The following is a 20821-nucleotide window of genomic DNA, read 5'->3' as shown; positions in this document are numbered from 1 at the left end:
CCTCTAGGGGCGTCTTTCACAGTTAAAATACCCTTGAGCAGCATCTAAGGCCGCGCTGGGACCCAGGTTTCGATCACCCCTTGTCCCCATCTATGGGCCTTGCAGACCTACTTTCTTACTCCGCTTGTCTTTCCTCCTTTCCCCACCTCCCGCCGGAGTGAGGACACATCCTCCAGGGGCTGAAAGGCTGCCCAGCCCGCCCGTACCCGTGGAGGGAGTGGGGCTGCCTCACTCCGGTGTGCTCACCCCACCAGCGTCCGTGGTCTGCCCGCGTCCCTCGCCAGCCGGGAGGGACCCGGCACGCCCTCCCCACCCTTGCTGTCGCTGTGAATGTTTGCTTCTCTTTGCTGCTAGGTGACACGGGAACATGTCACTGCACCTGCAGGTCTTCTTGCTCTTCTTGCTGGCGAGTGTCCTCCAGGCACGGTTTCAGCTCTGGCTTCCGAGGTTAACCCCCAGGAAGTTAACCCTGGCTTTGTTTTTCAGACACTTTAACAACACATACATTTCAAGTTTCAAAAATTTTTCTTCGGTGCTTTGACAACAGAACGTCACTGTCCTGGTTTCCAGAGTTTCAACTCTGAGGCCGCACAGATCTCTGTTCTTTTTTCCTGGGCCTTTTAGGATCTCTCCTTGCTGGTGATTTCCTTAAAATTCTTTAGGGCGTGGCTTGCTTACTCCTGTTTTGCTGCGCGGAGCCCTTTCAGTCTGAGATCATTCACCTTCTGTTGTTGCCTCCCGCAAATTTTTTTCCTCTCATCCTAGAGCTTCATTAGAGGAGGTTAACGCCTCCCCTCCTCCACTTCCATTAACCTTCCTCCTCTGGTGCCCCCTCCCTCCGAGCCTCCCTGCCGCCTCCCAGCCGAGGCCCCGGACCGCAGAGCCCACTGTCCCGCCGCGCTGGGCGCCCTCCCCACTGTTACTCCCGGAACGGCTTCTTCCTGTATGGTCACCAGCCTGGCCCCCTGGCCCGTCCTGGGGCACTCATTACATTTACTTGAAAGCCTGAACACTGCAGCCCATTAACTGGCTTTCTCTGCTAAGGGCCGTTACCTAGTTGTCTGTTTAAGGGGAGGCGGCTGCAAGAGCCCTCCTCATTTCACTCCGCAAGACCCTTTGCCTTGAGGGTATCTGCTAGCTGGGCTGGTGTTGGGGGGGGCACAGGGGGCTACAGCCCAGACCCTAAGTGCCCAGTGTGGCCATCTGGGTCCAACCCAGTCACTGGGCACCCCGCCCCTGGGATGCTCTCCACCCCACTCTGCTGTTTCCACCCTGAAGAGAGGAGGGGTGGGGTACCCACGTTGCCCCCCCACATCACCCATGTGCTCGGGCCAGCCTCCTCCCTGCGGAACCATGCTCCCACATGCAGACCAGCCAGCCCCCCAGGAACCAGGACACACCCCAACTCTCCTCGTGTGCCACCCCCACCCCCTGGGAGGGGCAGGGACCAGATGGGGCCGGGCGCCTGTGGGGCCTCCCTGGTCCGGAGGAGGTTCCTGTCCAAACACTCTCCTGCTGATGCACTGGGAGGCCAGCACCGTGAGCCCAAAGCAGCGAACACACAGGCCACAAGGAAGCGGCAGCTTCTTTCTTAAGTTTCTGGGTTTCACATGTACTGGAGCCCACCGCCCAGAGGCCCCGCGGGGGGGTAGCCCCAAAGTCCCGCAGCAGGGTTTCCTGGGGCAGGCAGGAAGGGGCAGCCTGTCCGTGCCCAGGGGCACAGTGGGCGTGGCCGGCTGCCCATAAATACTTCTCTATAAATACAGTGGGCCACGATTCCAGGTCAACGGGCTGAGCGCAGCAGTCCCAGGGCCTAGCACCAGAAGAACCTGCTCAGAGGGCAGGGGCCCCTGCCTGCACCTGCAGCCACACCTGCCCTCAGTCCTGACCCAGGGCCCCGGAGGGGGCAGCTGGGGGGCGGGGGGAGGGCTTCCTCAGCACGTGCGGCCAGCGCAGCAGTGTGCTGCACAGCTGGAGGCCGGGCCCACTCGCTTGGGCCCCTTGGAGCTAGGCCAGGCAGGGCCTCCCTCCCCGTGGCCAGCCGCTCCTTGCCCAGCGCAAGGCTGCAGGGCCGGGCCGTCTGGGCTGGAGTTCTGGCCAGCCCCCAGGCGCCCCTCCTCAGTCGTCAGCAAAGCGCCTGGAAGACGGGCCTGCTTGCAGCTGCCTCGGAGCTAGGGTTTCTCTGCCCGGCTGCCGAGCCCAAGTGCTGGTTCATGAGAAGCTGGTCGTGAGGCCGCTGTAGGGACGGGGGGAGGAGGGTCAGCGCCAGGGCAGGCGGAAACTCGAAGCTGCTGGAGCTCTGGGCGCACACTTCCCGTGTCCCCTCCTGCCCTTCCGGCTCCAGCCCACAGGGCAGACGGCCCCCCTTCCTCCCCAGCTTCTGCCCAGCCTCATCTCTGAGGTCCAGGTTCTGGATGGCCGTCCTGTGGCGGCCAGTTCTACAGAAGTGTGCAACCCTCATCCCTCCTCTGGCCTCTGTCTGCTGGTCACAGGCCAGTGACGCCCCCAAATGCAAATGCCATTCTCCCACCTGGGCCCGGAGGGTCCTCCCAGCAAAGCCTCTCCCCTCCCCTGCTCACACCTTCGCAAATAGCGGGGCCTCTCCCCCTCCCCAGATGAAAGCTCCCAGTTCCCCCAGCCCGGCAGCATGGCGGGCTGGGAGGTGCTTTGCTAGAAGGCACCAGTCCACTCCAGGGCAGGGGGCAGGGCCCAGGACTGCAAGGCAGCAGAGCCTTGCCTCTCCTTCCCATGGGCCTGAGGGGTGACCCAGGTCTCAGACCCCAGCTGCATGCCGGGCTGCCAGGACCACCCTGGGGCCTGCGGTGCAGTACCAAAGATGGCCACCAGGTGCCGCCGTGGGGGGGCGCTCTGTCCAGGGCCGCCTCTGCCCGCCAGGAGTCCCGCCCCTGGGGCTCCTAACAGGCGCGGGCCAGGGCTGCCTCCCAGGGCCGCAAAAACGTGCATACACAAGATCCAGCCCGCCTGTGGGGTTCCTAGGCCACGGACCCGTCTGGAATCCCCACTCAAGGCCTGTCCCCCGCCGGCCCCACGGGCCCGGACGCAACCCTCTCAGCACACGTCCCCCTCCCTTTAGCAGCCTGGGCCTGGGCGAGCTGAGCAGGGCCTCCAGGGCACCCCGAGTCCTGCCTGCAGATGCACGCTTCCCCGGGGACCATGGGGGCCCAGCTGAGCAGGGGCTCCAGGGCACCCCGAGTCCTGCCTGCAGATGCACGCTTCCCCGGGGACCATGGGGGCCCAGCTGACCAGGGGCTCCAGGGCACCCCGAGTCCTGCCTGCAGATGCACGCTTCCCCGGGGACCATGGGGGCCGAGGCCAGGCAGTGCCCTCCCCCACTGTCCGGGGTGGGGGTTGCCGGCGGGCACTGGCGTGCACACACAGACTGAAGCACACATAGGCAGGGGCGCACCATCACGCCCCTGTGCACACACATGCAGGGCAAGGCGGGGGGGGGCGGTGCAGGGCTGGGTCAGCGCCCAACTACCCTGGATCATCCAGCCTGCCCACAGGGCTGGGGGGCTGCCGGCCCGGCAGAACCCCGCCCCACCCACCGTCCAGCCGCTGCGAGGCCCACACCCCGCCCATGAGAAGCTGCGCAGACACCACGGGTACCGGGCAGGGGCGGCGACATTCTCACCAGCTAGGCTGGCTGCTCTGCTCTGGGGTGGGGGGGGAGCAGGGTCCCCGCTGGGGCCGGGCTAGGGAGCACGCTGTCTTCCCGCCTCCCCCCCTCGGGAGCCTGACTCACCTTGCTGGCAGGTGGGCCCCAGAGAGCCGTTCACACAGTGGCACAGCCCACTGACGGGGTCACAGGTAGCCCCAGCCCCACAGCCGCAGCGCAGGGCACAGCCCGGCCCAAAGAAGCCCACTGTGCAGTCTGCAGGCGGGAGGGAGTGGGAGACGCGGGCCTGAGGGCCATCCTGCCTGCTCTGGCCAGGGCACCCCAGGCCCTCTGGGTAGGGCTGGACGGAGCAAGGGCCTCTCGGACCTCACTCTCCCTGCCCTGTGGGAGTTCCCACGTGGGAAGGCGCCAGGTACTGGGCACTTGCCCAGGCCCAGGGCTGACAAAGCGGGGGGCCTGGCAGTCAGGGATGCCCCTCCCCAGGTCAAGAGGAACACACAACGGTGAAGTCGTGCGTGCAGCCTGCAGCGGACAGCCCCTCCCATGTCCGAGCAGGCTGGCAGATCGGGAAGGTCTCCCTCGCACCACACCGGGGCCCCCGTTCTGGCCAGAGAGCAGGGTGAGGCCTTGACATCCCTGAGCAACAGCCCCACGCTGGGCCGCCCCCGCACAGAGGCGCAGGGGGGGCAACAGTGTCCAGGCCAGGGCAGGGCTTCCCCTACACATGCAATCCTTGCCACCAGCAGAGACCCACGCCCGTGCTCTGCTGAGGGGACCCCAGACTCACCGAGGTCACAGGTGGCCCCTGTGCGCCCCGGGGGACACAGGCACTGGCCGGTGACAGGGTCGCAGGGTGCCCCTGCCCTGCAGTCACAGCGCTGGCGGCAGCCCTCTCCAAAAGAGCCTGGTTCACACCCTGGATGGGGACAGTGGACTCAGTGTCCCCTCCTGTGCCCTACCCAACAGGACAGGGCCAAGGGAGCATGTGGGAACACGGAGCACTCACCCCTCTCACAGAGCTGGCCGGAGAAGCCGGCGGGGCAGACACACTGGCCGCTGACGGGGTGGCAGGGGGCCCCGTGCTGACACTCACACGCCGCCCGGCAGGCAGCCCCGTGGAAGCCAGGGGGACAGGCTGAGGGACACCCCCGTTAGAGCTCCTACCTCAGCCCACCCCCAGTGAGCATAGGTCCTGCTTCAGAGGCTCACGTTTCCCTTTCTCCCACCCAGGCCTGGACCCCCCATCTCAGCTGGGGCTTAGGTGGGAGGTCCCCCTGCTCTCATGGGACCCCGAGCCAGGGGCCTCTGGCCTTGGAGTCCCACAGTGAGTAGGGCCAGGCCTTGTCTTGCCGGCCACCACGGGGAGGGACAGGGACAGTCGCCATGGGGAAGCCCATGCTGGCCCTGCGGTCCCACGCGGAGCGGCCACCGGGGCCGGGGCCCCCACCCCAGGACTCACAGTGCTGGCAGGCCTGGCCGTAGAAGCCGGGGCCACAGTGGCAGGCGCCCGTGGTGGGCTCACACGTGCCGTTGTTTTGGCAAGAGCACTGCAGACGGCAGGCGGCACCATAGTGACCAGGAGGGCAGGCTGGGGGGAGAGCCGGCAGGTCGGCCTCCAGCAGCGCAAAGGCAGGGGGCACAAGGGCAGGGGGCCCGAGGGACGGCCCCTGGGCACGAGCCGGATTCTTGTGACCCCGGGGGCCTTACCCAGCCCCCACGGCAGCCCCGCACATTGCTCCTGAGCCCCGTGCTCTCCCAGGGCATCCAGAGCCAGCCCCCTCCCCGCCCAGGGCTGGCTTGCCTGCTCACCCAGCTCACAGTGCGGCCCCGTCCAGCCCAGGCCGCAGAAGCAGCTACCGTTGGCCGCGTGGCACAGGCCCCCGTTCCTGCAGGGGCACACGCGCTCACAGCTCACGCCAAACCGGTTCTGAGGGCAGCCTAAGGGCAGGAGTCAGGCGCCGCTCAGAGCTCCAGGCCAAGGCCTGACACGCTCTGGGACACGTCCCCACCACACCTGGCCTTCATTCCACAAAGCCCTGCTGAGGCCACTCTGCCGCACGCGTGCAGGGAGCTGACAGCAGCCAGTCCCGCCCGTTCCTCCACCCTCTCCGCAAACGCCCAGCCCGGCCACGCGCCCGCCGAGGAAGGGCAGGGAGTGCCTGCTCAGCTGGCGGGAGCTGGTTAGGGCAGCCTTCCTGGAGGCGGGGGGCCCTTTGCACAGGCACATCCTCCAGGCGGAGGCGGCTGGGCAGCCTGGCTTTCCAGATGGCCCCTGATCACGATCTGGTTGACCCATGGCTACTGAACTTCCCCGGAGACATGGACACGGCCTAACTGCAGCCAGGCCGCAGCTTAGGACTCTGCTACCACGGGCTAAGAACTGGGGGGTCAGTGGGGGGGGTCACTGATCCCTTGATGAGAACCAGAGGCTGGCAGAGTGCTCTGACCTACCAGGTTATGGGAGCCAGGCCAAGGGTCCATAGCTGTGGCATGGGGACCGAGACTGCCATCACGGGCGGGAGCCTCATGACTGCTCCTGGGGTCATCCCCTTTCCCCCACCATGCCCCCGTGCCCCAGGCCTCCGTCCACCTGGGGTCCCCGGCCTCCGGGCGCAGCAGAAAGGGCCAGCAGGACCCTGCGCCACGGACACTTGAGCCAGGCAGCTGGCTCTGTCCTCAGACAAAACAGCCGCTGAACCCTCCTGCTAGGGGGGCTCTGGGTTGGAACCTGTCCAGCCCCCACCAGCCACTTGACGGGTCAATGGAGGCTCTGCTGGTGTGAATACACCACCCAGCTCCAGGGCCTGGCGCTCCCCTGGGGGACCCATGCCTTCCCCCCTCGCCACCCCCCCCAGCCGGACGCAGTGGCATCTGTGAAACGTGGAAGGGCAGGCAAAGCGGGCGCTCACCATGCTCACAGTGGACGCCGGTCCTCCCGGGGGGGCAGGTGCAGGTGCCAGTCACGGAGTCACACGATGCTCCCTGCCCACACCTGCACACGTGGGCACAGCTGGGGCCAAAGCGGCCTTGTGGACAGGCTGCTGGGAGGAAAGAGAATATGGTGGCCACCCCTGCCAGCTCCCCTTCCCTCTGCCACGTCAGCCCAGAGATGGCCTGCAGGGGCCTCCCATGCCCCTACCCGCCCTGGCCTCTCCCTTCCACCCGCAGGTCTGGGGGCCAGGGGGCCAGGCCGGGCCGGCTCTGCAGGGACAGTGACTAACCGCTGCCCCCCACCCCAATCCCGCCGGCCCAGCCAGGCTCCCAGCCCGACGGAGACTCGTCAGCGGGATGCCTGGCTGGTCTCCGTCTGCACAGAGGTGCACAAACCCTGCTGGGCGTGGCCAGTGCAGGGCGGGGGGAGGACAGAGCTGGCCAGCAGGGACACTAGGGTCACACGGACACCCCCCACCTCAGCCCGGCCTGGGGCCAGGCCCAGCAGGAGACTCAGGAAGACAGACGGTCCGGGGACTGTCCTCCCCACAGGCTGGCTGGGGGGCCCTGCCCACAGAGGCCCAGGGAGCAGCCACCCCCTCGGTGCCCCCGACCACTCACGCAGGCTGCAGTTGGCCCCCAGGAACCCAGCAGGGCAGAGGCAGGCCCCGGTGGCTGCGTCGCAGGAGTCTCCGTGGACACACTCACACCGCTGCTCACAGCCAGGCCCAAACTGCCCGGGGGGGCATTCTGCAGGGACACAGGCAGGTGCCAGAGGCCACGGGCCAGGCCTTGCCCTCTGGCATCCCACCCCCACCCCTGGGATGAGCAGCCCCTCCTGAGGACAGCCTGGCAGGCTTGGTTCTCGCCGGGACAACGGCACTTCTGCCCACAGCTCTCCCCAAAGGGGCTGGGAGGGCAGGCTGGGGTGTAGGCGGGAGAGGTCAGTCCTGGCCCAGCTCAGGAACATGTCCCCCACGTGGCCCCGTCTGGGGGTGGAGGTTTCGGGTCCAACTCGGGCGTCTGTGTACCTCAGCTACCAGCCGCTCTGCCCCCCCGGGTGGGGTCACCTACCCTGCTCACAGCCGGGCCCCGTGGAGCCTGGTGGGCAGCGGCACTCCCCGGTGACATGGTGGCAGGCAGCGCCGGGTTGGCACAGGCAGCGCTGGGCACAGGCCTCTCCAAACCAGCCAAGCGGGCAGGCTGCAGGAAGCCAGTGCAGGGTTGGTGGGGAGGCGCAGGGCCAGGGCAGCCCGGAGGGATCGCTGTGCCAAGGCCCCCCTCCCCCCGAGCGGCAGGTGGGTGCTGGCGGAGCCGAGGGGCTCACCGTTCTCACACCGGGCGCCTCTCCACCCCGGGGGGCAGAGGCAGGCCCCCGTCATGTGGTGGCAGGGGGCCCCCTGCTGGCAGGCACAGCGCTCCTCACAGCGTGCCCCAAACGTGCCCTCAGCACAGGCTGCGATGGGCGAGACATGGCAGAGGGCTGAGTCCAGCGCCAGGGGTGCGAGCAGGGCCAAACGCCCCCCACCCCTCCCACGGGGGGCCCCAGGAGCTCAGATGGCAGCCCCTGCCCCCACCTGCCAAGGGACTAGCTCACAGGGCCCTCCACCCTGCAGCGAGGCTCAGGCTACCCCTTGACAGGACCAGGGGGGCCTCCTGGGCTGCCCCCCCCACGCCCCAGCCCCCAATCCGGGGGGTTCTGACACTTGTCCCCGGTCCAGCCAGCTGGGCAGAGGTAGCGGCCCGAACGCCGCTCACAGAGGCCACCGTTGAGACATCCGCAACTGAGCTTGCAGCCGTCTCCGAAGCGCCCAGGGAGACACTCTGCGGGGCACAGTACCCCAGCAGTGCCCCATACCCCCAGGGCCCAGGAGACCCCCAGGAGACCTCCCGCCTACACCCCAGGAAACACCTGTGCTTCCTGTACCCAGACCCTGGGGCGCCGTCCTGGAGAAGGGGAGGGGCCTAGGGGGAGGTCACACCGCAGACCCGCAGACCCGCCGGCAGAAAGCTCTTTGCCCACAGAGAGTGGAGGTGGGCCAGCATGCTTTGGGGCACCCGCCCTGGCTCCCGGGTCCCTCCTCCTCCTCTGCCTGACCCGGGCTCACCCTGCTCGCAGGCTGGGCCAGCCCAGCCCTGCAGGCACGTGCAGTGGCCTGACACGGGGTCACAGGTGCCCCCGTGCTGGCAGAGGAGGCATGCTCACAGCTGTGGCCGACAGGCCCGTGGGGCAGGCTGCGGGGGGAGGGGAGCAACTCGCAGCAGCCCAGCCCAGCGGGCCCCACGCCGCCCCCAGCGAGCGTCAGCTCCGGTGGTTCTGCACCTTCCAGGCCCCCCCAAAACTCAACAGCAGACTTCGTGGGGACGACCTCTCCCAGGGCTCCCTCTAAGACAACCTGCCCCAGGCCACCCTGGGCCCACCAACCCAGCCCTGCGGAGCTTGGCACCTCCCTGCCCGTCCCATCCCCCCCGGTGCCAGGCCTCAGCCCCCGCCCACCGCTCCTGCTGAGACTCCCGTCCACCAGCATCCCGCGCCCACGTGACCCCGTGTGGAACACAGAAGGGCTGCCACAAGCCCCGGTCCCAGACTCCTGGGGTGGGGTGGGGCTTACGCTCCAGGCAGGTGGGGCCCATCCAGCCAGGGCCGCAGCGGCACTGTCCATGGACGGGGTCACAGGAGGCCCCATTGAAGCAGGAGCAGGTCTGGCTGCAGTTGTGTCCATAAGTGGGGGCGGGGCAGGCTGCAGGAGGGAAGGGACCGTCAGGGGTCTGGGGGAGGCGCTGCAGCAGATCTGGGGCAGCTGGGCAAGCTTCCCTTCCCTCAGGCCTGGGCACCCCTCAGGGTGGCCACACAGAGGGCCTAACATGCTGGCGGCTTCTCTCCTGGAGCCCCCATGGCTGGCTGGCCTCTCACACCCTGCGCACAGCGGGGGCCCCGGCGGCCGGCAGGGCAGAGGCAGGAGCCGCTCACAGAGTCACAGGGGGCCCCAGGGGCGCAGTCACAGACAGGGGGGCAATCCAGGCCGAAGAAGCCCACCGGGCAGCCTGCAGAGAGCAGGTGGTGATGGGACACAGCCGGGGTGGCAGGGTCCGCCCACCAGCCCACAAACACGCCCCAGCTCACCGCGTTCACAGAAGGCTCCCCTCCAGCCGGCCGGGCAGCTGCACGCCCCGCTGACGTGGTCACAGGCTGCCCCGTGCTCACACTGGCACTGCTGTCCACAGCCCGGCCCAAAGCGGCCCTGGGGACACCCTGAGACACGCAGCCCCGGCCCACGGTCAGCTGGAGCAGGGGAGACCAACCCAGACCCGCCTGCACCTCTGCCGGCCCGGCCGGGGGAGGGGACCGTGGGCACGCGTCCCCTGCCTGCCCAGCTAAGGACTGAGCCAGCCCCCGGAGGGGTAGGCGCCCGAGGCATGACCTCTGGAGCTGCCCCAGCCTGGGGGGTGGGGGATGCACTGAGAAGGCCATGGCCCTTGGTCCTCCCCTCCTCCAGGTGCCAGGTGGCCGCTCCCTGCCCTCCCGGCCCACCGCTCCAGGTGCACCTTATAGACCCAGGTAGGCTGGGGGGGGGGGCCTGGGCCCGGCGGGACAGGGGGAACTGGGGGACCTCAGGGGAGGAGACCCTCCGCCTGTCCCACAGACAGAAGGGCAGAACCAGAGCCCCTGATGCATGCGCGCGTATGTGGGCGCATGCGTGGGCGCATGGGTGTGCATGCATGGGCGTGGGCGCGTGGCTGTGGGCGGCTCAGGACTCACGCTGTTCACACTGCAGGCCTGTGTAGCCGGCCTCACACACACACAGGCCACTGACCGCGTCGCAACTCCCGTGGCCTGGGCTGCAGGTGCAGGGGTGGCTGCAGTCGGGTCCCCAGTGCCCATCATCACAGGCTGCAACACAGCCCAAGTCAGCCTGCACAGGCCCAGCAGAGCACAGGCACTGCAGCCAGGCCAGGCACAGGGCCTCCTGCTGAGCCCCCCAGCCCCCCCACCCTGAGCCCTGGGTCACCCACCCCTCTGGCAGCCGAGGCCGGTCCATCCAGGGGCACAGCTGCAATGTCCGGTCTCCGGGTGGCAGTGCCCATCGTTGGCACAGGAGCACCTCGTCTGGCAGCCGGGCCCAAACCAGCCTGCAGGGCATGCTGCAGGACAGGAGAGGGTCAGCCAGTGGGGCGGCTGGGGCGCAGGCTAGGGGCTGATGTCCTGCAGGTCGGGGGACCCCGTACTCACGGTCCTGGCAGCGGCTGCCCACGTAACCGGGGGGGCACAGGCAGGCTCCGGTCCCAGGCTCACACGCAGCGCCATGCTCACACTCCGGGCAGATCTCCTGGCAGCCGATCCCCCAGCGACCCTCGGGACAATCTAGGCCCCCCACAGGCAGTCAGTCTGGCCCGGGGCCTTGCTGGCCCCGTCTGACACGGCACTGACCCTGCGCCACGGCCCAGGGAGGGGGAGGAACAGCTCATGGGAACCCCCAACCCCTCTGTGGGCCACAGGCTGCAGAGCACCACCCCCAGAAGAGAGGCCCCTGCCCCAGGACGGGCGGTGGGCAGGCAGCCTGGGGGCAAAGCACAGCCCCCAGGAAGGCCGGGGGCTCTGCTGGCCAAGCTGGGCACCCAGGTCAGCGCAGACCCCCCAGCCCAGACCCAAGGGTGGCTTAGCGTGGGCCCTCAGCTGCTAAGCACGGGCCTGGGGTCTGCAGGCTGCAGGACCCCCAAATTCGGTCCAGGGCTGTGACCACCCAGAGTCGTGTAGCACAGGGAGGGGAGGGTGTCGCATGGCCACTCACCTGCCCCCAACCGTCCCCAGTCCTCCCTGGAGGGCACAGGCCCTGCCCCATGACCCGGTCGCAGGGTGCCCCCCCACGGGAGCCAAATGTCCCCCCGGGCGCTCTGTAGGGAGGAACCGCAAGGGTCTCCTTGTGGGGCTGACCCCCTGCCCCAGCAGGGCTGCTGGGCTCAGCCGGGGTCCCCGGTGACCACGGGGATCACAGAAGCAGGCAGAGCATGGGGCACACGGGTGGGGGGGCCTGCTCGGGGGGAGGGGGTGCAGGACGGACTCTGGGCACCCTGCAGCAAGCTGGAGGCAGCTCTGCCCTCCTTCCTAACCCCTCCCCACCCAGCCAGGAAGCCCAGGACAAGTCTGGCCCCCTCGGTCTCAGATCCCCAAAGAGTGTGGGGTGGCGTGAGGTGGGGGCCTGCATACACCACTTTACCGCCAGCTGTGGCCTTCTCCCAGCAGGATGGGGGCTGCCATGGGAGCCAGGCTCATTAAGAGAGTGTGGAGGATCCAGAGTCCTGGGACTCCCTCCTCCTCTGCCCAGCAGAGGGGCAGTGAGACCCCGGGGAAGAGTGGAGACGAGGAGAGAGAGCCTCCAGAGAAGGACTGGCCCAGGTGCTCTGTGCCCACCGCAGGGCTGCAGCGAAGCATGTGGGGGCCAGGAGCCTTGCGCCTCCCTGTGGGGACAGGCAGAGCCCCAGGCGCTGGAAGCCCCTGACCAGCCCAAGCATAGCCTCCCCCACACTGCACCTGCCCCGGCAGGGCCAGCCGGCAGGGGTGACCTTGGGCAGCCCTACAGTTCCTTCCCTCGGGCTGCAAGGAAAGCCCATGGCCAACAGACACATGAAAAAACGTTCATCATCATTAGCCATCAGGGAAATTCAAATCAAAACCACAATGAGATACCACCTCACACCAGTCAGAATGGCTAAAATGAACAAGTCAGGAAACGACAGATGTTGGCGGGGATGCAGAGAAAGGGGAACCCTCCTACACTGTTGGCGGGAATGCAAGCTGGTGCAGCCACTCTGGAAAACAGTGTGGAGGTTCCTTAAGAAGTTGAACATAGAGCTACCCTATGACCCAGCAATTGCACTACTGGGTATTTACCCCAAAAATACAAATGTAGTGAAAAGAAGGGGCACGTGCACCCCTATGTTCATAGCAGCAATGTCCACAACAGCCAAAGTGTGGAAGGAGGCAAGACCTTGCCCTTCAGCAGATGAAAGATAAAGATGTGGTCCATATATACAGTGGAATATTACTCAGCCATCAGAAAGAATGAATACCCAACTTTTACATCAACATGGATGGGACCGGAAGAGGGAATTGCTAAGTGAAATAAGTCAAGCAGAGAAAGCCAATTATCATGTGGTTGCACTCACACGTGGAAGATAAGAATAGCCTGGAGGACATTGGGCTAACCGGCCGCTGCAGAGGGCAGTGGGCAGGATGGACACTTCTCCGGAGAGAGCACCCGGCCGCCGCAGGCCCGGGGAGTGGGTGCACATGTGTGCTCATGTGCCCCAGCGCTCTCCTGAGTGTCCGTGGGGGTCCGGGGCAGGCCGAGAGAAGAGTCAGGGGTCCGGGTGGGGAGCCTGTGACTCGCCAGAGCTTGCAGGGACAGGAGAGCAGCAGCTAAAGGGCAGCAGGCACCACAAAGCTCCCTGGGGTGCACGTCGAGCTGTGGGGGGCCTGGCTGGGATTCCCGGCAAGCCCCCACACACCCCTCCTGGACCCCTGGGACCCGAGAGCCCTGCACAGGGTCATCACTGCAGTCTCCAGGACCACTATTCTGGAGGGACGTAGCCTGGCTGCAGAGGGAGACGCTGACCCCTCGGCTCAGGCTGGGTCCCCAGGGCCCCTTCCTTGTTCCCCAGAGGGGACAGGCCATGGCTAGGGGGAGGTCGAGCCAGCCGGCCCCCAGGCATGCTCACATCAGTCACCCCATGGGCCCGGTGGTCCCCACCCACCTGGGGCCAGCAGGGGCAGACAGCACACACACCCTATGCCACGGGAGACTCCCAGCTGCCTGCACCTTGTGAGCGGGGCCGGGGTCACCCCAGGACTCAGGCTGCCTGCGGTGTGTAAACACAGGCCCGGCCTCCAGCTGGGCCCACCACTCTGCACCCATTCCCTCCAGCCCCAGGCCAGGGCAGCTGTGCGGACGGCCTTCATCATGCGCCGCGCACCACACACCATGCTGCACCTCCAGCCCAAGACTGCGCTTCCAGGAGCTGCCCGGGTCCCAGGGACTCAGACCTACCAGGACGGAGTGCCAGCCCCCCGGATCCCAGCACACTGAGCATGCTCTAGCTACCACGTGGGGGGGCGGGGGTGGGGAGGGAACAACGTTAGAGGACGTGACCCCTTCCCTGGGCCGGGCCCCGGGCACACAGACACACTCCCATCCCAGCAGCCCTGACCGGGGCACGGGGACAGGCAGACCAGTGCAGAGTCACCGCTGCGCGACCAGGGTGGGGCCAGAGGACCCACAGCCCACCCGACCCTGGGCATCGCTGGGGCCAGCCACTGACCTTGATCACAGTCCCTCCCCTGGTAGCCAGCAGGACACAGCCCCCCACACTGGCCGCTTACGGGGTCACAGGCCACGCCCTGAGGGCAGGCGCACGCCTGTCGGCATCCGGGCCCAAAGAAGCCTGGCATACACTCTGCAGGGGGCGAGGAGAGAGGGGCCTGCGGTCTCAGCCAGCTTGCGGCCCTCCCCGCCGCCCGCACCCCTGCACTCACCATCCTGACACCGCTCGCCCCTGAAGCCGGCCTTGCAGGAACAGCTACCATCCCTCCGGTCACAGGTCAGCGTGTTCTGCCGCTCACACAGGCACTCCTCTGAGCAGCTGGGCCCAAAGGCCCACGGCGGACACGCTGCACCCACAGAACCAACAGGGAAGGCTGTCTACCCGCAGGGTCCCAGGGTCTCCAGCCCCCTGAGCCACACAGAGAGCGGCTCTTGGAATCCCGATCTCCCCCCTTTAAATAATCCTTCAAAGTACAGTACGGGGCTCCCAGATGAAGTCTACTCATCGTCAGCCACGTTTCCCCACCAGCCCACCAGGGAGGGGTGACCCCTCTGGGGATTCAGGACTCACCCCTGCTGCCGGGAAACTCCGAAAGCCAAGGAGAGCCCTGTGCCCCAGCAGCTTCCAAGGGAGGCCTGCCCCCGCCCATGCTGCCGTCGACCCGTTAGCCCAATTGTGGGGCCAGGAAGCAACAGAAGGCTGGGGACCACCCCCCCCAGACACCCTGAAGGCCAGCACAGTCTGGAGGACACAGCTCTGGGTCCCTGGAGCCCACATCCCTGCCGGGGGACCTCGCTGAGCCCTGCGTCCCCCTCTGCAGATGAACAGTCGCCCCCGAGCCGGAGTGTGGGCATCAAGGCCCAGGAGCACGAGGCCCTACTGGGGCAGCACGCCCCCCACTCCCCTGGACACCAGCAGCTGGCAGGGGACTCACCCAGGTGGCAGAAGCGGCCGTAGAGCCCTGGGTCACAGAGGCAGGCCCCGTAGAGGCGGTGGCACCGGCCACGGTTGGCACAGTGACACTTCTTGTGACACTGCTTGCCATAGAAGCCCTTGGGGCAGCCTGCGGGAGGCAGGGCCTCTTGAGTGCCCACCTGGACATGCCCCCACGCCCGTACAGATGCTCCAAGGACCCCCTGTGCCCGGCACAGGAGCCGGGAGTAGCCCAGGCGCCCAGGGCAGGGCCGGAGGACTTTGGGGCTACTAGCAGCCTGAAGACTCTGCACTCCAGACAGGGAGGGGCCCGGGGGCAGACAAGGGCACCATGAGAACAGGGCACACACAGGATGAGCCACGGATATGGCCATCTGCCCTGGCTGGCCTGTCTCCCCAGCGTCTGTGGTCTGGAGAACAGCCCGGGGCGCAAAGCCAAGCACATTCTCCAGCGTACGCGTGGGACATGCACAAAGACCTCGCCCCAGTGTCCTACGTCTGACCCTCATCTACCACATCCTGACTTCCATCCCTCGGTGGTCACCCAGCCCAACCTCTGGCCCTCAGAGAAGGCAGGGCACACAGCCCCAGCCGGCCAGCATCCAGAGACCAGGCTCAGGGGGCCCGCAGCTAGGAAAAGGCATCTGGATTTCCTTCCCAAAGTGCCTCCTCCGGGCTCGCTCCTGCCCCAGTCCTGTGTCCTGAAGGGCTGCAGGGAGCTAAAGAGTCACCCCGGGATACATCCCCATCTAGTCCCCAGGATCTAGAGTCGAGACCCTCCTGGGTTGTTCTAATCCACGAGCGTCCTTAAAAGAGAAAGGAGAGGAAAGCCGGACATGTGAGGTCTGACCAGAGGGAGGGGGAGGACAGCCCCGTGGGGCCACCGCCCCGAAGCCCCGGGCACGGGATCCAGGGACTGAAACTGCCCCCTTGATAAGGCAGGAAGTTCTCGACACATTAGCTACATTGTCCAGCAAAACAGGCAGAATTTTGAAGGTCTGCTGTCTTCAAAGTAAGGCGTCAGTCACCTGGGAAACTTACTTACAGAGATCCTCGAATTCTTTCAAAAACGTAGACACTTCACAGTTCAAAAGGACAGTAGTGTTGTCCCATGCAGCCATGGGCCCAGGCAAATCCCACCCAGCCACAAAAGAGCTCTACTTGAATGCTTCCAGGGACAGGGAGCTCACTACCTTGCAGGGGAACCCACTGCAGAAGTGCTATTCTGCCAAGTCTTCACCCTGCGCTACAGTTGGGCCCCAGGAAAAGCAAACAGTGAAACACGTTGTTGCCTTCCCCTCCCGGCTCCTGCGGAAGGCAGGTGGCGAGGAGAAGCAGGCAGGCCAGCTGAGAGGTTGCCTCCCATCCCCTCCACCCCAGGGACACTCCAGAGTCCCGGGAGGAGCTGCACCCACCGTCCTCACAGCGGGCTCCACCGACACCGGGAGGGCAGCGGCAGGCGCCCGTCACGGGGTCACAGGTCCCGCCATTCTGACAGGCGCAGGAGAGGCTGCAGTTCTTCCCGAAGGTGTCTGGAGGACATGCTGCAGGTGCGGACAGTGAAGCGTGAGGGCCACCGGCCTGCAGAAGGACTCTGGGCCTGGCAGCCCCTCTAGGGACACTTAGACACCATCCCACGGTGTGAGCCACCCCGTTCAGAAGTGACACCCAGAGCAACAGACAGCCGCACCCGAGCCCCCAGTCCGGCCCCAACACACGGCAGACATCACTAATCAGTCAGCGCATCCTCTCCCTCTGAACTCCGGCACATCCACCTTCTCAGCAGGGCGTTCAGCAGGCAGAGCCCCGGAGACCGACCAGCACCGTGGGCCTGGCCCAGGGTCACTGGACAGGGCTGGGAGAGCAGGTCTCAAAAGCACTCCAGCTACCAACCTGCCTGCCGAGTGGCCTGGGTCATGGCTGCTCTCACCCAGGACGGGGATGTGACCGGCCTGCCCACCAGCTACTCTTTGTCAGACCCCCCTCGCTGCCTTAGCTGCTGGCCTGCTTGCCCTGGACCATCTGCGAGGGGCAGATGCCAGGCCCTGCCAGGCCCCGGGGCCCCTGCCCAGGGTGGCTGCCCGCAGGTCCCGGGGCTCACACCACCCCAGCCCCGTGGCCTCACCCTCGCTGCAGATGAGGCCGGTCCAGCCCTCGGGGCAGTCACAGCCATCCAGGCTCGGGAGGCAGGTCGCCCCATTCCGACAGTCGTCACACGTGAGGCTGCAGTCCTGGCCAAAGGAGGCATCCAGGCAGACTGGCGGCAGACAGGGGCAGTGGGGGGTGGACGTCAGGGCCTACCTGGTCCAGCCAGGCTCAGCCCCATGTGTGCTGTGCAAACCCAGCACCTTCTCTGAGCCTTGGTCAAACAAGACCACTACCAGGCTCTTCCTCAAGCCCAAGACCACAGGGGGGCAGCGGCCGGGCCGAGGGGGCACTGGCCGTGGTCCCTGGGAGCAGAAGTCCCATGGCTGGACCCGCCTCTCACCAAACTTCTCCATCAGCGTGTGCTCGCCCCGGGCCTCCGCCGCTGCCTCCTCCTCCTGGACCCCGACATAGTCGTCTTGGAAGAGGTGAGGCAGTTCGTCCTGGAGCACCGTGACATGTGGGAGGGGCCGCACAAAGGGCAGCTGGCCATCCAGGTCCACCTCGGGGATCTCCAGGGCTGGGTGGGGGCACAAAGGCCCCTTAGGCCCTGCCACCCACTTGTCCTCCTTGGTACTGGACCCTCCTGCCCCTTGGTGCCCAGTGCCCAGAGGCGGCTCAGAGCCTGAGCCCCACCCGGTGGGCTCCCACCAGCAGCCCCTGCTGCACCCCTCCTCAGCGTGGTGGCAGGGGGGCATCATCCCAGCTGCACTCCTGACCAAGCATGGGAGGGAGGGGAGCGGGGCAGCTCTCTTCCCCTTGGATGCTGTCCTCCGTCCCTTGTGTCACCTGCGCAGGGCAGGAGCTGGACCACCCAGGGCCCCGGGGCAGGACCCTGGCCTGGAGGGTGCCCCACCGACCAGCCCCTCCTCCACCCTGCTGCCCCGGGCCTGGCCCACAGCGGGAGGGGGGGCTGAGGTGAGTCCAGCCAGCCAGGGAGGGGAGTGCGGGCCACCAGGGGCAGGGGCCTAGAAGGCCGGGTCCCCGAGGTGAGAGCTGGAGACTCACGGGCACAGCCCCTGCGGTCCTGGTCCAGCCGGAAGCCGGCCTCACACGAGCACTGGAAGGAGCCCGCCAGGTTGGTGCAGTGGTGCTCACAGCCGCCGCGGCCAGAGGCACATTCGTCCACGTCTGCAGGCAAACCCAGGGCTGCTGGGGCCTATCCTCCGGGGGTCGGGGACGTGGGGCCCTCCCACCCCGCCTCCGCCCACTGGACCGAGGCCACGGCCACGGCTGCCGGGAGAGGCCCGCTCCACGGCCGTCCTCCCCTGTCCAGCGTCAGAGTAAGAACAGACACCAGCCCAGGGGAGGCGGGGGCGGGAGCAGCCGGGGGTGCAGGCCTGCGCGGGAGACCGCTGGGGGGCCCAGGCAGGTCGCACGGCCCTGTCAAGCAAGGCCCTGGGGTGGCCACCCCCAGCGGCCCCCCCAGCGGCCTCCCGCTCGCCGCCACTCACCGCCGCCCGCCCCCCCTCACCCTCACACCCGCTCGGCCCCGCTCTCACCGCCATTTGCCGCCGCTCACCCCTGCTCTCGCCCCCGCCCGCCCCCCCCACCCCCACTCCTGCTCACCCTCACACCCGCAGCCGTCGGTGCTGAGCCGGTAGCCAGCGTAGCAGCCACACTCATACCCGCCGGGGCTGTTGGTGCAGGCCTGCTGGCAGCACGGGGAGGCCGCACAGTCGTCCACGTCTACAGGACACAACCAGGGCCCACTGGCACCTGCCCACGGGCGCACCCTCCCTCGCCCACCAACACACGGCCCCACTCGCGCTCACACGCATCCACACGCCGCCCTGGCCCCAGACACACAGGACATACGCCAGGGTCCCAGGGCCGCCCCAGCAGCTGCGGGGGCCAGACTGGGGGCTGCAAGTGGTGGGGAGTCCGTCTCGCAGCAGGGTCCCCCCTCACACTCCCCCCCCCCCGGGTTCCAGGGGCTACTCCCAGCAAAATCGTGGCATTTCACCCAGTGAGTGGGGGGGTCCGCTGGGGCCAATAGGGTGTGGGTGCCGGGTGCTCAGCAGGGCCCACCCCTGGCCCACCCCAGGTGCAGGGGAACCAGAGGGAGCTGCCAAGTCATGGCATCATGCCGACGTGCAGCCCCGGGGGGTGGGGGCGGGGGGGCAGCGTGTAGGGTGCCACTGCACACCGATGCACGTCTTCTGGTCCTCGTCAAGCTCATAGCCCCGGGGGCAGGTGCAGAGGGGCCCCGCACTTGTGTGGCTGCAGCCATGCGAGCAACCCCCATTGTTCGCCTCACAGCTGTTCACAATCTCCATCTCGATGCCTGCCACGAGACCCAGCAGCAGGGATGCAGGACGGGGTCCGGGTGACCCCCTCCCACGGCCCCCCCGGCCCCGGCAGCCAGACTGCAGCCCCCAGGCCCATGCTCCTGGGAAGTGGGCCGCACTCAGCTCCTGGGCTGGGCGGGCTCTGGAACGTTCTGCCCCCCCCGCCCCCCCCACGCATCTGCAACGCCCCGGGGCCCACCGCAGCCACCGCACACTGCAGTGTCCCCGGCTGGCAGGAAAGCTCTGCCCCTCAGCCAGGCCTCAGCACGCCAGCGCCCATGAGGCCTGGGGAACTGAATCTCGGCTCCAGGACCCTCCGCACCCCAGGATGCCAGTGCCCACCCGCTGTCCACTCACGGTAGCACTGCCGGCTGTCAGCGCCCAGCTCGTAGCCAGCGTGGCAGATGCACGTGAAGGACCCCCGGGTATTGAGGCAGCCGTGGGCACACTGGGCCTGGCCTGTGGTGCATTCGTCCACATCTGCACGGGAGAGATCGAGGCGGAGCGCTCTGGGCTGCTGTCCTGGGATGTGCGGCCCCCGGGGTGGCGGCCTCAGTGTGGACGGGTCCCACTGGGGGTCAGGGCTCAGACCCAGGGCTCTCTCCCCACTTCCTGTTCCAAGGCTCCGGGACCAGGGCAGCCCACCGGAGCATCCACGTTCTCATCAGCAGCACCCGGGGGCAGAACCACGCTTCCTCTCAGGGTGAGGAGGACACAGGTCTGGACCAGCAGCACTGGGCAAGGAGGTCCGTCTCTGAACCCACCTCCCTCAGCTGTGCTGCCCCAGAAACCGAGCCCGGTCTCGGGCCTGCCATAGGAGGGGTCTTTCCACGGCCTGCCTCTAGGGGCCCACAGACACCAGGGGCCATCATCGGCCTCTGCACCCACAGCACTGGCCACGAGGCCCAAATCCCGCTGTCCAATCCCCGACACTGCTCGTGGCTGCACCCTTGAGTTTCCTTGGGATGAAGCTGACCCTCACCCCGTCTCCTGCTGAGCCCACCACAGCCCCCGGCACCCCCAGCAGCCAGGACAACGGCACCTAAAGCACTCCTTCCTGGTGTCGGTGCTGTGGGTGCCCACACCCTGTGGCACCGCCTCTCAGACCCCCACCTAGGATGCCAGGGAAATGGCCCCCGCCTGCCCTAGACGCACCCCAACAGTGACGGGGATGTGCAAGACCCTTCCTCAGAGCTGCGTGTACAGGAAGGAAGGGCCCCCCAGACTCCTGTGATGGGGTAATAAGCACCGCAGACATGTAGCCCCACACCCCCGAAGCCCAGGATGAAGAAGCGCGTTCTAGAGAGTGGTGCCCGACTGGGATCTGAGACAATTCGAAGTGAGCATGCTAACAAACAACCCGTAGAAACATCCAGAAGCCAGCCCCAGTGATGCTCCCTTCCTTCTCTTGGTGGCCTCCTGTCAGTTTCCCTGATGATCACATACGACTAAGCTGATACAAGAACTACTGAGAAACAACCTGAGATCTCCCACCTGCTTCTGCAGAAATGAGACCCGGGCTCCTGTCCCTCCCCGTCCCCCGCCCAAGGTCGGGTGCAGC

The 20821-nt window shown here is 67.0% G+C and overlaps 1 protein-coding gene across 6 annotated transcripts in view; it reads right to left on the bottom strand.

Moving 5' to 3' along the window:
- Positions 1-1566: 1566 nt before the first annotated feature.
- The window catches only part of MEGF6 (multiple EGF like domains 6), an 89242-nt gene continuing 69987 nt past the window's right edge, over positions 1567-20821 (bottom strand). For 2 of the 6 annotated variants that reach the window (XM_073903464.1, XM_025857122.2), the window contains exons 8-32: positions 19618-19740; positions 19119-19256; positions 18539-18658; positions 17978-18100; positions 17313-17489; positions 16950-17081; positions 16240-16368; positions 14826-14954; positions 14103-14237; positions 13889-14023; positions 10803-10934; positions 10586-10714; positions 10332-10463; positions 9696-9824; positions 9184-9312; positions 7899-8027; positions 7646-7774; positions 7193-7321; positions 6550-6678; positions 5450-5578; positions 5100-5228; positions 4647-4775; positions 4428-4556; positions 3767-3895; positions 1567-2236 (exon numbers count right to left, since the gene is read on the bottom strand). In XM_073903464.1, the coding sequence (XP_073759565.1) occupies positions 2172-2236; positions 3767-3895; positions 4428-4556; positions 4647-4775; positions 5100-5228; positions 5450-5578; positions 6550-6678; positions 7193-7321; positions 7646-7774; positions 7899-8027; positions 9184-9312; positions 9696-9824; positions 10332-10463; positions 10586-10714; positions 10803-10934; positions 13889-14023; positions 14103-14237; positions 14826-14954; positions 16240-16368; positions 16950-17081; positions 17313-17489; positions 17978-18100; positions 18539-18658; positions 19119-19256; positions 19618-19740 (3218 nt within the window). In that variant the 3' untranslated portion in view covers positions 1567-2171. The remainder of the gene's footprint in view (positions 2237-3766; positions 3896-4427; positions 4557-4646; positions 4776-5099; positions 5229-5449; positions 5579-6549; positions 6679-7192; positions 7322-7645; positions 7775-7898; positions 8028-9183; positions 9313-9695; positions 9825-10331; positions 10464-10585; positions 10715-10802; positions 10935-13888; positions 14024-14102; positions 14238-14825; positions 14955-16239; positions 16369-16949; positions 17082-17312; positions 17490-17977; positions 18101-18538; positions 18659-19118; positions 19257-19617; positions 19741-20821) is intronic. The other 4 variants (XM_025857125.2, XM_025857124.2, XM_025857123.2 and 1 more) reach the window with 4 other exon arrangements.

Source organism: Callorhinus ursinus, unplaced genomic scaffold, assembly GCF_003265705.2.
Source record: "Callorhinus ursinus isolate GAN/ISIS: 27379988/994484 unplaced genomic scaffold, GSC_fseal_2.0 scaffold18, whole genome shotgun sequence".
NCBI lineage: Eukaryota > Metazoa > Chordata > Mammalia > Carnivora > Otariidae > Callorhinus > Callorhinus ursinus.
The sequence above is the reverse complement of the archived record's forward strand: the minus strand, read 5'-3'. Positions and strand labels throughout refer to the sequence as shown.